Below are 12,930 nucleotides of genomic sequence, written 5' to 3' on the forward strand. Positions count from 1 at the left end.
AACAAAGTGATTGCTGTATAAGCGTAAATAATTATTTCTACAATTATGAAGTGCCTTGGTGAATACACTCTTGGTCTCCTTATCTAAGGAAGGATATACTTGCGTTAAAGGGAGTGCTGCGGATGTTCACCAGACTGATTTTTGGGATCAGCGGCTTCTCCTATGAGGATAGATTGAATAGACTAGGACGACATTCTCTAGTGTTTACAAGAATGAGATGTCATCTCATTGAAACATATATATTTCTTAAAGGGCTTGACTGGGTAAATGTTGAGAGGTAGTTTCCCCTGGCTGGAACGACTGGAAGTAGGGGGCATAGTCTCAGAATAAGGGGTCGGCCATTCAGGACGGAGATGAGGAAAATTTCTTCACTCAGAAGGTTGTGAATATTTAAATTCTCTACCCCAGAGAGCTGAGGATGCTCAGTCGTTGATTATATTCAAGGCTGATATCAAGAGATTTGGGGAAAGGGAAGGAAAGTGGAGTTGAGGTAATAAATCAGCCAAGATCTCATAATTGAGGAAGGCTTGCTTCCACTTGAAAATTGAGTTCGCAGGTGACTGAACAGTCTCTGTCACAGGTGGGATAGACAGTCCTTGAAGGACGGGGTGGGTGTGGAGTCTGGTTTGCCGCATGCTCTTTCCACTGCCTCTGCTTTATTTCTGCATGCTATCAGCGATGAGATTCGAGTTGCTCAGCAGCCTCCCGGATGTTCTTCCTTCAATTAGTGTGATCTTTGGCCAGGGACTCCCAGGTGTCGGTAGGGAAGTCGCACTTTATCAAGGCCGCTTTGAGGGTGTCCTTGAAACGTTTCTTCTGCCCAAATGGGGCTTGCATGCCGAGTAGAACATCCGAGTAGAGAACTTGCTTTGGATTCTTGTGTCGGCCATGCGAACAAAGTGGCCTGCCAACGGAGCTGATCGAGAACACTAATCTTGGTGCGTCTGTCTTCCCAGGCGATTTGCAATATCTTGCGGAGACATAGTTGGTGATATTTCTCCAGCGACCTGAGGTGCCTAATAAATATGGTCCACGTCTCTGAACCATACAGGAGGGCGGGTATCAGATTGTTGCCAGATTTGAGGACCTGATCTTCGAACACTCTCTTTCTGATGCGGTCGAAGGCTGTGCTGGTGCACTGGAGGTGGTGTTGAACCTCGTCGTCGATGTCTGCACTTGCTGATAATAGGCTCCTGAGGTTTGGAAAGTGGTTTAGGTTGTTCAGGGCCACGCCGTGGATCTTGATGACTGGGGGGCAGTGCTGCGTAGTGGGGTCAGGTTAGTGGAGGACCTTTGTCTTATGGATGTTTAGCGTAAGGCCCGTGCTGTTGTACGCCTCGGTGAAGATGTTGACGATGACTTGATTTTCAGCCTCTGAATGTGTGCAGATGCAAGCATGATCTGCTTACTGTAGCTCGATGACAGAGGATGGAATGGTCTTGGATCTGGTCTGGAGGAGAGAAATGTTGAACAGGTTCTCACTGGTTCTATAGTTTAGTTCCACTCCAACGGAAAGCTTGTTGAGTGTGAGGTGGAGCAATGCCTTGCAGATGAACAGCTTTAAAACGAGCAGAATGAAAGTCTGTTCAGGAATGCATCTGAGGTTTTTAAGGTACATATAGATATGATAAAGACATAATGTAGGTTACCTAATGATTCCAGGAACGTCTTACATTCCATTCCTGTTCTGTCGCAAAGTAAGCAACTCAGAGTGGCATGCATTGATGAGATGAGACTGGTCTCAGAATGAATAAATCAAGTCATGTGATTGGTGCAACTCCCGATTGTTAACCTTTGTCCTTTAAGTGACATCTTACCTTTCGTTACAGCAATTTTAGTGTACATTTTGTGAACTTGCCACATCAGTCAACCCTGGCACATCTGGAAGACATCCCAGTTAACAACAGCAGAGTTGTACTGGAAGTGGATTGTTAGGTGTATCAGCTGTGGTTCAGTGGCTAGCACACTCGCTCCTGAGTAAGAAATTTGTGGGTTCAAGTCCCACTCCAGATACATGAGCCCATAGAGTTAGGCTGATACTCCAGTGCAGTGCCGAGCGAGTGCTGCACTGTTGGAAGTGCCACCTTTTGGATGAGATGATAAACTAAGGCCCCGTCTGCTCTCTCTATTGGACGTAAAATATCCCATGGCACATTTCGCACATTACAACAGTGACTGTACTAGCAAAGTACCTCATTGGCTGAATACATTTTGAGACGTCTGGTGGGCTTGAAAGGCACGATATAAATGCAAGTTTTTCCATCATGAGGAATTCAACTTGCCCACAATCTACGCGATCTTGAATGGCATATTTGTTGTGCCTTATCAGCTGATGCAATTCATTGCAAATAAATCAAGCAGATACTTGAAAACAACAGCAAGGCAAAGCAAGTTGAATTGCCTTGGGCGTTGCATTGTTGTGCATCTTAATCACCTTGCAGGTGTATGGAATCCACCAAACCTGAACTTTAATGAGTCAGTAGATGAATCCTTCTGAATGTCACATCCATCAGCAATATGAAGCATATAGAAATATGGTCTAGAAATTCTTCCAGGGCAGTATGGCAAAATGGGTGAACGTGAATGGGAGCTGGTTTTAGATTCCACTCGAATTTCTTTTCAATTATTTCAGTGGAAAATAATTTGGGAGAATATAAAACCGGCTTCTGATTATATAACGTCTGCTTCCTTCTTTGGCCGAAATCAACTCAAATCTATTTTGTGTCAAGTGCCTATCGTGTCAGTCTCCGTCAACCTACCAGCAGGAATATCAGTTTCAAATGATCTCTAAAGAATGCACAAACTGATACAGAAGGTACAAGATATGGGTTGAAATTATGTCTCATCTGAATATGATCGCGACTTGCTGCACTATTTATTCGATTGTTACAAAGGCCCGCTGTTGTAGAAATGTGGTGATAGTTTCTGTAGGTGCTCTATTCTCTGCTGCTGGAGGGCAAGTCACGTTCTGCATTGGCCAGCAGGTGATGTCTCAGTGGAGGAGGTCATCAGGAGAAGGTACTTACTCTTCCTCCCCAGCGGTAGAAATGTTTTCCGACAGGCACATATAGAAACATAGAAACATAGAAAATAGGTGCAGTAGGTGGCCATTCGGCCCTTCGAGCCTGCACCACCATTCAATAAGATCATGTCTGATCATTCCTTCAGTACCCCTTTCCTGCTTTCTCTCCATACCCCTTGATCCCCTTAACCATAAGGGCCATAGCTAACTCCCTCTTGAATATATCCAATGAACTGGCATCAACAACTCTCTGCAGCAGGGAATTGCACAGGTCAACAACTCTCTGAGTGAAGAAGTTTGTCCTCTTCTCAGTTCTAAATGGCCTACCCCTTATCCTGAGACTATGTCCCCTGGTTCTGGACTTCCCCAACATTGAGAACATTCTTCCCGCATCTAACCTGTCCAGTCCCGTCAGGATCTTATCTATGAGATCCCCTCTTATTCTTCTAAACGCCAGTGAATAAAGGCCCAGTTGATCCAGTCTCTCCTCATATGACAGCCCAGCAATGCGTGGAATCAATTTGGTGAACCTTCGTTGCACTCCCTCAATAGGAAAAACGTCCTTCCTCAGACTAGGAGATCAAAACTGAACAAAATATTCCAGATGAGACCTCACTAAGGCCCTGTACAACTGCAGTGAGACGTCGCTGCTACGATATTCAAATCCCCTAGCTATGAAGGCCAACATACCATTTGCCTGCTTTACCACCTGCTGTACCTGCGTGCCCACTTTCAGTGACTGATGAACCATGACACCCAGGTCTCGTTGCACCTCCCCTTTTCCTAGTCTGCCGACATTCAGATAATATTCTGCCTTCGTGTTTTTTCCCCCAAAATGGATAACCTCACATTTATCCACATTATGCTGCATCTGCCATGTATTTGCCCACTCACCTAATCTGTCCAAGTCACTCTGCAGCCTCTTAGCGTCCTTCTCGCAGCTCACACCGCCAGTTTAGTGTCATCTGCAAACTTGGAGATATTACACTCTATTCCTTCATCCAAATCGTTAATGCATATTGTAAAGAGCTGGGGTCCCAGCACTGATCCCTGGGGCAGCCCACTCGTAACTATCTGCCATTCGGAAAAGGACCGACTCTCTGCTTCCTCTCTGCCAACCAATTCTCTATCCATGTCAGTACATTACCCTCAAAACCATGCGCTTTGATTTTGTACAGCAATCTCTTGTGCGGGACTATGTCAAAAGCCTTTTGAATGTCCAAATACACCACATCCACTGGTTCTCCCTTGTCCACTTTACTAGTTACATCCTCAATAATTTCCAGAAGATTCGTCAAGCATGATTTCCCTTTCATAAATCCATGCTGATTCGGTCCGATCCTGTCACTGCTTTCCAAATGGGCTGCTATTTCATCCTTAATGATTGATTACAACATTTTCCCCACTACCGATGTCAGGCTAACTGGTCTTTAATTAGCGGCTTTCTCTCTCCCTCCTTTTTAAAAAAGTGCCGTTACATTAGCTACCCTCCAGTCCATAAGAACTGATCCAGAATCGATAGATTGTTGGAAAATTATCACCAATGCATCCAATATTTCTTGGGCCACTTCCTTAAGTACTCTGGGATGCAGACTATCAGGACCCGGGGATTTATCGGCCTTTAATCCCATCAATTTCCCTAAAATAATTTCCCGCCTAATAAGTATATCTTTCAGTTCCTCTTTCTCACTAGACCCACTGTCCCCTATTACATTCGGAAGGTTATTTGTATCTTCCTTTGTGAAGACAAAACCAAAGTATTGGTTCAATTGGTCTGCCATTTCTTTGCTCCCCATTATAAATTCACCTGAATTGAACTGCAAAGGACCTGCGTTTGTCTTTACTAATCTTTTTCTCTTATCCTATTTATAGAAGCTTTTGCAGTCAGTTTTTATGTGCCCTGCAAGCTTCCTCTCGTACTCTATTTTCCCCTTCTTAATTAAACTCTTAGTCCTCATCTGTTGAATTCTAAATTTCTCCCAGTCCTCAGGTTTGTTGCTTTTTCTAGCCAAGTGATATGCCTCTTCCTTGGTTTTAACACTATCCTTAATTTCCCTTGTTAGCCATGGCTGAGCCACCTCACCAGTTTTATTTTTTACTCCAGGCAGGGATGTACAATTGCTGAAGTTCATCCATGTGATATTTAAATATTTGCCATTGCTTATCCACCGTCAACCCTTTAAGTATCTTCTGCCAGTCAATTGTAGCCAATTCACACCTCATACCGTCGAAGTTACCTTTCCTTAAGTTGAGGACACGAGTTTCCGAATTAACTTTGTCACTCTCCATCTTAATAAGGATTTCTACCATATTATGGACACTTTTCCCCAAAGGGCCTCGCACAACAAGATTGGTAATTAGTCCCTTCTCATTACACATCACCCAGTCTATGATGGCCAGCTCCCAGGTTGGTTACTCGACTTTTTGTTTGAGAAAACCATCCCTAATACACTCCAGGAAATCCTCCGACACTGCATTGCTACCAGTTAGGTTAGCCGAATCTATATGTAGATTAAAGTCGTCCATGATTACTGCTGTATCTTTATTGCACACATCCCTTATTTCTTGTTTGATGCTGTTCCCAACCTCATTACTACTATTTGGAGCACTCTATGGACACAGATGGCAGCGTGCACAAGAGCATCGTCACCAGAATCTGGTCAGAAACTAGGAAAACTTTGAATGACCTGGCAGCATTGCTAAGGTAAGACTCCTAACTCTTGTCTTGCATCACCCTCTGCAGAAACTTAAATTGCCAGAAGGCCCATCACTCACAACCCTTCTCTCCCTGATTACCAGAATTCTCCTTGATTTACTGCCGCACATTTGAATCTATCTCCTTCAGCCACTAATGGCAAGCTCTGCCCAACCTACACTCTACAAGATTATTGCCTTCCTCTCTTTACACCTGTACCATTGTTGACACACCAGCACCACTATTCTATCTTGAGATGCAGATCCTGAAAGCGTCTTACTGGGCTACCAATAAATCTCTCCTAGAGTACAGGGCATGTTAGCGATGAATAGGTGAGTAAATATGAGCGCAAGGGGGGAAAAAGTGCCCATTTCAAGTCCTCCCTTTAATCAAGGATGACGTCATGAATCTCATGGCTAATTCCAAGGTTGGAGGATGTGTCCTGCAGGGTTCTTGGTGACACGATACCCATTCTCGAGGGAATCATACCCTCCCTCGCATTGCACATCAAAGTGCAGTTGCTTTTAACAGCCGCTGATCTGACTCGAATTACATTTTAAACTAAATGCAAATTATTGTCCCTCTCTTCCTTTTCAGGGAAACAACATTTGCCCAGAGGCCGAGTATTTGGAAGAGGGGAAGACGCATGGTCATTCAAGCTTATTTAACAAGCTCGAGCATTATGAATACATTAATGGATAAATTAGCTGGTTCTGGATTGGGAGAGTCGCCGAGCACTAGAGCACGGTAGAGTGGACAGTGGGATAGGATGGTCAGGAAGCAGCTTCCCACAGGGCGAGATCCTATCTTAGCCCTGCTGTACTGGGCAAAGGTGAAGATTTTGAGGCCCCGCCTCAATTGAAAGACTGCTTCCTATATGGCAGTACCGTTTCAGTGCATTAGCCAGTTTGCACGCGACCTTGCAAACAATGGCAGAGGGCATGGAAAAGGCCAGCTCTGCCGTCTGTGGGTCTACCAGTTCGGTATTGAGATCTCGCAGTCAAGGATGGAGTGACACAATGGGAATCAATGGTACTGTATGTCGGGCGGGGCATCTAATGGTTATCCAATTTCATACCAGCCAATTTCCACTCATGCCTATGACGAATTACTATCCCAATACATCCATATAAATATCCCGGTTAGGGTACAGTAGCATGGTGGTTAATGTCACTGAATTACTAATCCAGCGACCTGGACGAATGATCTTTGAGAGGTGAGTTCAAATCGCACCATGGCAGCTGGGGAATATAAATTCAGGGAAATAAATAAATCTGTAATATAAAAACATAACATCAGTAATAATTGTAAAAACACATCTGGTTCACTCATGTCCCTTATGGAATGAAATCTGCCAACGTTACCCAGTCTGCCCCGCATGTGACCCCAGACCCACACCAATGTGATTGACACTTACTCTGTCCTCAGTTGCATGAGGCAGCTCATCACCACCTTCTCTACAAAAATAAATGTTAATCTTGTTGGCGAAGCCCACATCTCCTGAATGAAAAAAAATGACAGATTCACCTTGCAATTATTTTCCTCTTTCCAACTGCAGCAAAATGTCCTGCTGTAAGCGAAAGTGCTTCTTCCAATAACATGGGTACCAGCAGCAGCTTGTGGAGACGCAAAACAGGCAGAATCGCTTTCGCCGCCCATTATACCACAAACCAAATATTCACTGCTGTTGAACTCAAATTAATTTAGTACCAGCCAAAGCGATAGCGTCCTATGAGATACCCATCTCCAATTGCACCTCCTTGCATTTACATACCATGTTTAACATAGGAAACCAGTCCAAAACACTTCATAGATGCCTATTGAAACAATAATCGATGCCGGGCCAAGCAGCACGGTATCAGAATAAGTCTGGGCACAAAGGTAGGTGTTAGGGACGGTCTTAAAGGGGGTGACGGATAGTGATGTTGAGCAGTGTAGGGATGGAATTCAATTACGAGTGGCTTAAGTGGCTGTAGATATGGCTGCCCATTGTGATGCGAATGGAGATTGGGTGCACATGGGGTTATAATTGGATTAACAGAGAGTTCGGATGGCATTTTAGGCCTGGAGCAGGTTACAGAGGAAGAAAGATATATAATGAGCCGAGGTTAATTTTGGGTGGATAATATAAATCTGATTAGGAATAACTGGGTGCAATTTTAACATTACACCGTAATGTAAAACATGTGATATCGGCTGGACCACTCCCACTAACCTCTCCCGATTTTTGTTCCCTTTCAGGTTAATGGTTACGGAGAAGGAGGAACTGGTCTGATGAATGACGCAGTCGACAACGCCTGTGTTATGCTTTTGTGTCATAGCGGAATTACTCCCATTGAGTCGGGAGGTGACAATTGCATGGATAAAGGTTTCAGCATCAGATCAGATGAGCAAAGGTTCGGGGGAGGGCAATATTACTGAGGGGAAATTTGACGGTCTACATCCACTACATGAGTCAACCTGGACCAACTGTCTAACCAATGGCAGCTGCCATCTAGATGGAGTGACGTAGCAATAGTCACAGGGGTGTGGATATGTTAAGTGTGAGATTGCAATATGGTTTGCATTCTCTGGGGATCGTAGAGCTCACGTTAATTACTAACTTGTTCATTCGACAGGTACAGCTAATGATCGTTGTTATGTACCTTAACCCTCTCACTGGAGGATTGTATAAATCAATCTTCTTTCGGTGCATTGCCTCGTTTCTGCCACTCCGGCTTTCAGCAGATCATGGGACCACAGTCTCTTCAGATAGAATATTTCTATCCGATTCTTGTATGTATTGGTGTTCCTGGTAAGTATTTGCTAACCATGACTAATTTTAGTATCCTGTTGTTTTCCCCACATTACAAGGACTACACTCCAACAGTACTTCATTGGCTGTAAAGTGGTTCGAGACGTCCGGAGGCCATGAAAAGCACTATACAAATGCAAGTATGTCTATCATAACATGTCCATTAATGAGCTCGTCTGATTTACGTCCCCATTGATATCAACAGAAATGGAAATCGATCCGGTTCTATCTCATTGATTGGGCGGTCAACCCCTCCACATTACTACGCAGCTAGCGAGGGTGAAAATGGACCCTGTGACATTTACTTGCCAGACGTGGCTCAGTGGTAGCCCTCTCGTACTCCGAGTCCAGAAGTTCTTGGATTCAGGTCCTACTTCAGTGACTTGAGCTCAGTTTTTAAGCTGACATTTAGATGCAGTAGTGAGAGGGCGCTGCACCGTCACAGATGACACCTTTTACATGAGATGTGAACAAATAATAGGTGTGAGCCTGAAAATTCACCTTGTGCCCTAAATGCCCGCTATTGGATCGGCCACCCATTATACACAGCACCTGATATTCAGTTGCATTGCAGTTAAGACAGCCTGCCCACGATGCCATGGGCTTACAACCTGGAAAGTTGCATTAGGAATGCACCCATTGAGTATTTCATATGAGCAGATCATGAAGTTCCTCCAAGAAAGTGCCTAATCGAAAGATTTCCACGAGGATCAGCACTTCCTCTTTCGATTAGGCATGTTACAGACTTCTGGACTCAAGATCGAGTTCAACAATTTCAGATCATAGCACCTGCGCCTACTTTTTTACATGGCAGATGTCGATGATTCTGCCATTCCCATTTATACCTCTTCTTTACACATCTTTTGTTTCGTTATTGTCCCATTACAATCTCATTTTGCTTTGCACTATCAGACCTTTTGTCATTTAATCTCTCCTGCCTTGCACCCATATGACAAACATTCCTTTTTGTTATTGTCTGCCCACCCACTTTCCCTGCACCTGCAACTGCATAAAATCTGTTACATGTCTAATTTTTGCAGTTCTGAAGAAAAGTCACTGAACTTAAACGTTAACTCTGTTCCACAGAGGCTGCCTGATCTGCTGAGGATTTTCAGCACTACATATTAACTATTAGCTCTAGTGTTAAATGGGCGACATGAATTGGCTGCCCTTTATATACCACAACTTATATTCCTGTTACACGACTTCCACGGAAAAATAAAATCAGGCGTGGTATTCAGTGAATGACCAATTAAATATCATTATTTTGCACCCATATAATGTTAAAATTAAACCCCACGCTCCTCCGGTCTCGCGATTCCTAGCCCCTTGAATTCTAATGGGGTTTCCATGTACATCTTTGCTGACTGTTTTGCTAACTGTCCTGATTTTCAATTACTTCCAGCGAACCTGATGACAGTTTTGATTCTTTTCCAAGGAAAGTGTGGTCTTTCCAAAGGGATCGCTCGTTATAGGATGGCCATGGCTGCAGGAGGCCTAATGGTTCTCTTCTTTAATGTTATTGTGAGCCATATCATCAAGTATAATTTCCCAGATTCATTATTGAATTACACTTACATGTGTCATTTCAGTGCCTTCATGCAAGGGCTTAGCATTCAACTTTCCATTTGTTTAACAATGTCGTTCACCTTTGACCGCTTCATAGCCATTTGTTGCCAGAATTTGAAGTCAACATATTGCACTGAAAGAACGGCCACGGTGGTTACCATAAAGGTGTGTGTGCTTAACATTTTGATCAATGTTCCCATGTTTTTCCGCCATGAGCCCAATCATATTATTAACAACAAACCATGGGGCTGCCGTACCGTAACAGGATACTTTACTTTACCAGCATGGAAAGCTTACCAATGGATTACGAACATCTCAAGCATGTTTCTTCCAATCCCTTTGCTTTTGCTGTTAAATTCTCTTACTGCCAGGCACATCTTATTAGCGAGTATCGCCTGCAGAGCCCTGAAGAGCCACATCAATGGAGAGATTGGCAGTGATCCCGAGATGAAGAGCCGAAGAACATCCATCATCCTGCTCTTCACTATCTCGGGGAGCTTTATTTTGCTCTCGGCGCTAATTACTGTAATACACATATGTGTCGGTGTCACGGAGATGGTTACGTTCCAAGGTTCAAACACCCTTTATTTGGCTGTTAAAGTCACAGTTCTCTTGATGTGCATGACTTCCTGTAGAAACACTTGTATTTATGCAATGACCCAGAGGAGATTCAGAGCAGAGATGAGGAATATGTTGAAATATCCGTATACTCTCGTTATTAACTTATTTAAATAATATTTACAGCAGGAAACAAAACAAATATATTTATCTGGCGTTTCGGTTGCAAATTTATTCAAGTCATTTTTAAATTCTTAGTGCACCACCCATTCTGGATTGCCAAAGTCCACTTGGTTTATGAACTCCTGGAAGAATCCGCATAGCTTGTCAATGCAATATCTTCCCCTTCAGAATCTCTGGTTACTTTTGTTCAACAGGTTATTAATATCCACTGACTTTGAATTCTGGAAGACAGGGTGCCGTGCACCAACAGAGGGGTTCGCAGTTTGAAATGATTAAGACCTTAAACGCAGTACCTCAACAGTCACGAGCATAAAAAAAATCAGTGGTACACTGGGTTTTATGGTAGAGAGTATAAAAATAGAGATAAAATGGTGAATCTATATCTACACAGTGGTAGTACTTTGTGCAGTTTTGTGATTCACACCATAGGAAAGATTGGAGGCAATTAAAAGGGTACATGGAAATAGACAATTATTCAGAAGGAATTGAAAAACTTGGCTTATTTTCAGTCAGAGGAGAATCCATTACAGGATGAATTAATAGTCGTTGAAAATTAAGAAAGGATGGATCAACGTAGAAAGAAATAAAGATTTGTGGGCCGAGAAGTAGTGGTCATCGATTTTAAGATTTAGGGGGAAAAATCATTATTTCCCCATTTGAGGGCTGTAACCTTTGAAAGCTGGGGTGCTTAGTACCAGGTGCTAATGCTTCCTAGCTTTCAAAAAATTGTCTTTAGCACACTAGGAAGAATTGGATAACTAAATCAAGTGCTGCCTTCCCTTCTTAGAAAGCTAAAGAACGATGGCAGGATGGAAACTTTAGCAGCACCGCATGCTGGGACTACTAGCGCTCAGTATCCCTTCCCCTCACTTAAATTAAAGGGCCATTGCTCTAGAATCTGCTATTTAAAAGTCACCTATCTCTACCACAGAGCACCGACGATCCCATGCGATGAATTCGGCAGTCAAGCAGCGTGCCAGGCTTAACAATTGCGGGCAAGAACCCGCAAAGAAAATGGCATCAACAAAGCTAAGTTTTTTTAAATTAGCTCGGCCACCTCACCTTTAACTATCGCCTGGTAACGGCTGGCCGCTCGATCAATGCCTCATGCAGCTGTGAGCAATTTTGACCGGGTGCTGAATAAACTTCATTACAGGTCGGATTGTGATGCTGTAGAATGCATTGTCCATATTAACGATTGACGCAAAGACTATGTCACATTTAAGAATAGGTTAGATAGGGTACTTGAAGGAAATTGGAATCTAATGACATTGGAGTAGTGCGACCACACTACTGCCTGGTTTTAGGACTACTGCCCACGTAGATGACAAAAACTGGTGCAGACTGGTTGGTCCAAACGACCTGTTACTGTTTTGCAATTTCAAAGTAGTTCATTTTCCCCCCTGATTTTTGATTTGTTTTTCTTATGCGGGCAAGGCTGCGTGCATAACTAATCCCTGGCTGCAATGAGAAGGTGATCGTGTGCCTTCAATTTCATCAGCTTCCCTCTCTCTGCTGGCGCTGCAATGATGGTGTTAGCAAGGGGAATCCACGATACTGAAACAGCAACCATGATGAAACGTTGATATATACCCCAGCTAGGAAAGTGGTGAATTGGAAATGATGGTGTTGCCCTTCTCGGTGATAGAAGATCAAGGAGAGGATGCTACTGTTGAAGTAACCTTGGTGCGTCGCTGCAGTGCATCCTATAGATTGTACATATTGAAGCCAGAGTTTGCCAGTGATGGAGGGTTGCACACCGAGTTCAATGGCATAGACACTTATCAAGCAATCTGTTATACCCTGCACAAGATCTAGATTCTTCAGTGGCCTTTCACTGATGTAGTGGCTTTGGGGTGGGGGATTGGGGAGGGGGGATTGGGGGTGCGGGGGAGCACGGTGGATATGCGCCTCTTGCAGACACCACGGAGTGAATAGTTAGGCAGATAGAGCTATTCAAAATTTTTGCAGTAAGTGTTGTTCTTCTGAGATTTCAGCTAAAGGAATGTGTTGTGACACAGCAAAGAGAACTTCACTCTGCATTTACGCTGTGCTCCAACTGAACATGAAGTGTTCCACATGCAAAAATGTGAAAAATCTTGGCAATAC

General features: G+C 43.6%; 1 protein-coding gene across 1 annotated transcript; it reads left to right on the top strand.

Moving 5' to 3' along the window:
• Positions 1-8,447: 8,447 nt before the first annotated feature.
• Positions 8,448-10,815, top strand: LOC139230413 (probable G-protein coupled receptor 139). Its single transcript, XM_070862250.1, has 2 exons — positions 8,448-8,511; positions 9,950-10,815. Exons 1-2 carry the CDS (start codon positions 8,448-8,450, stop codon positions 10,813-10,815), a joined length of 930 nt encoding a protein of 309 aa, XP_070718351.1.
• Positions 10,816-12,930: the final 2,115 nt, after the last annotated feature.

This window comes from Pristiophorus japonicus, chromosome 19, assembly GCF_044704955.1.
Source record: "Pristiophorus japonicus isolate sPriJap1 chromosome 19, sPriJap1.hap1, whole genome shotgun sequence".
Lineage (NCBI taxonomy): Eukaryota > Metazoa > Chordata > Chondrichthyes > Pristiophoridae > Pristiophorus > Pristiophorus japonicus.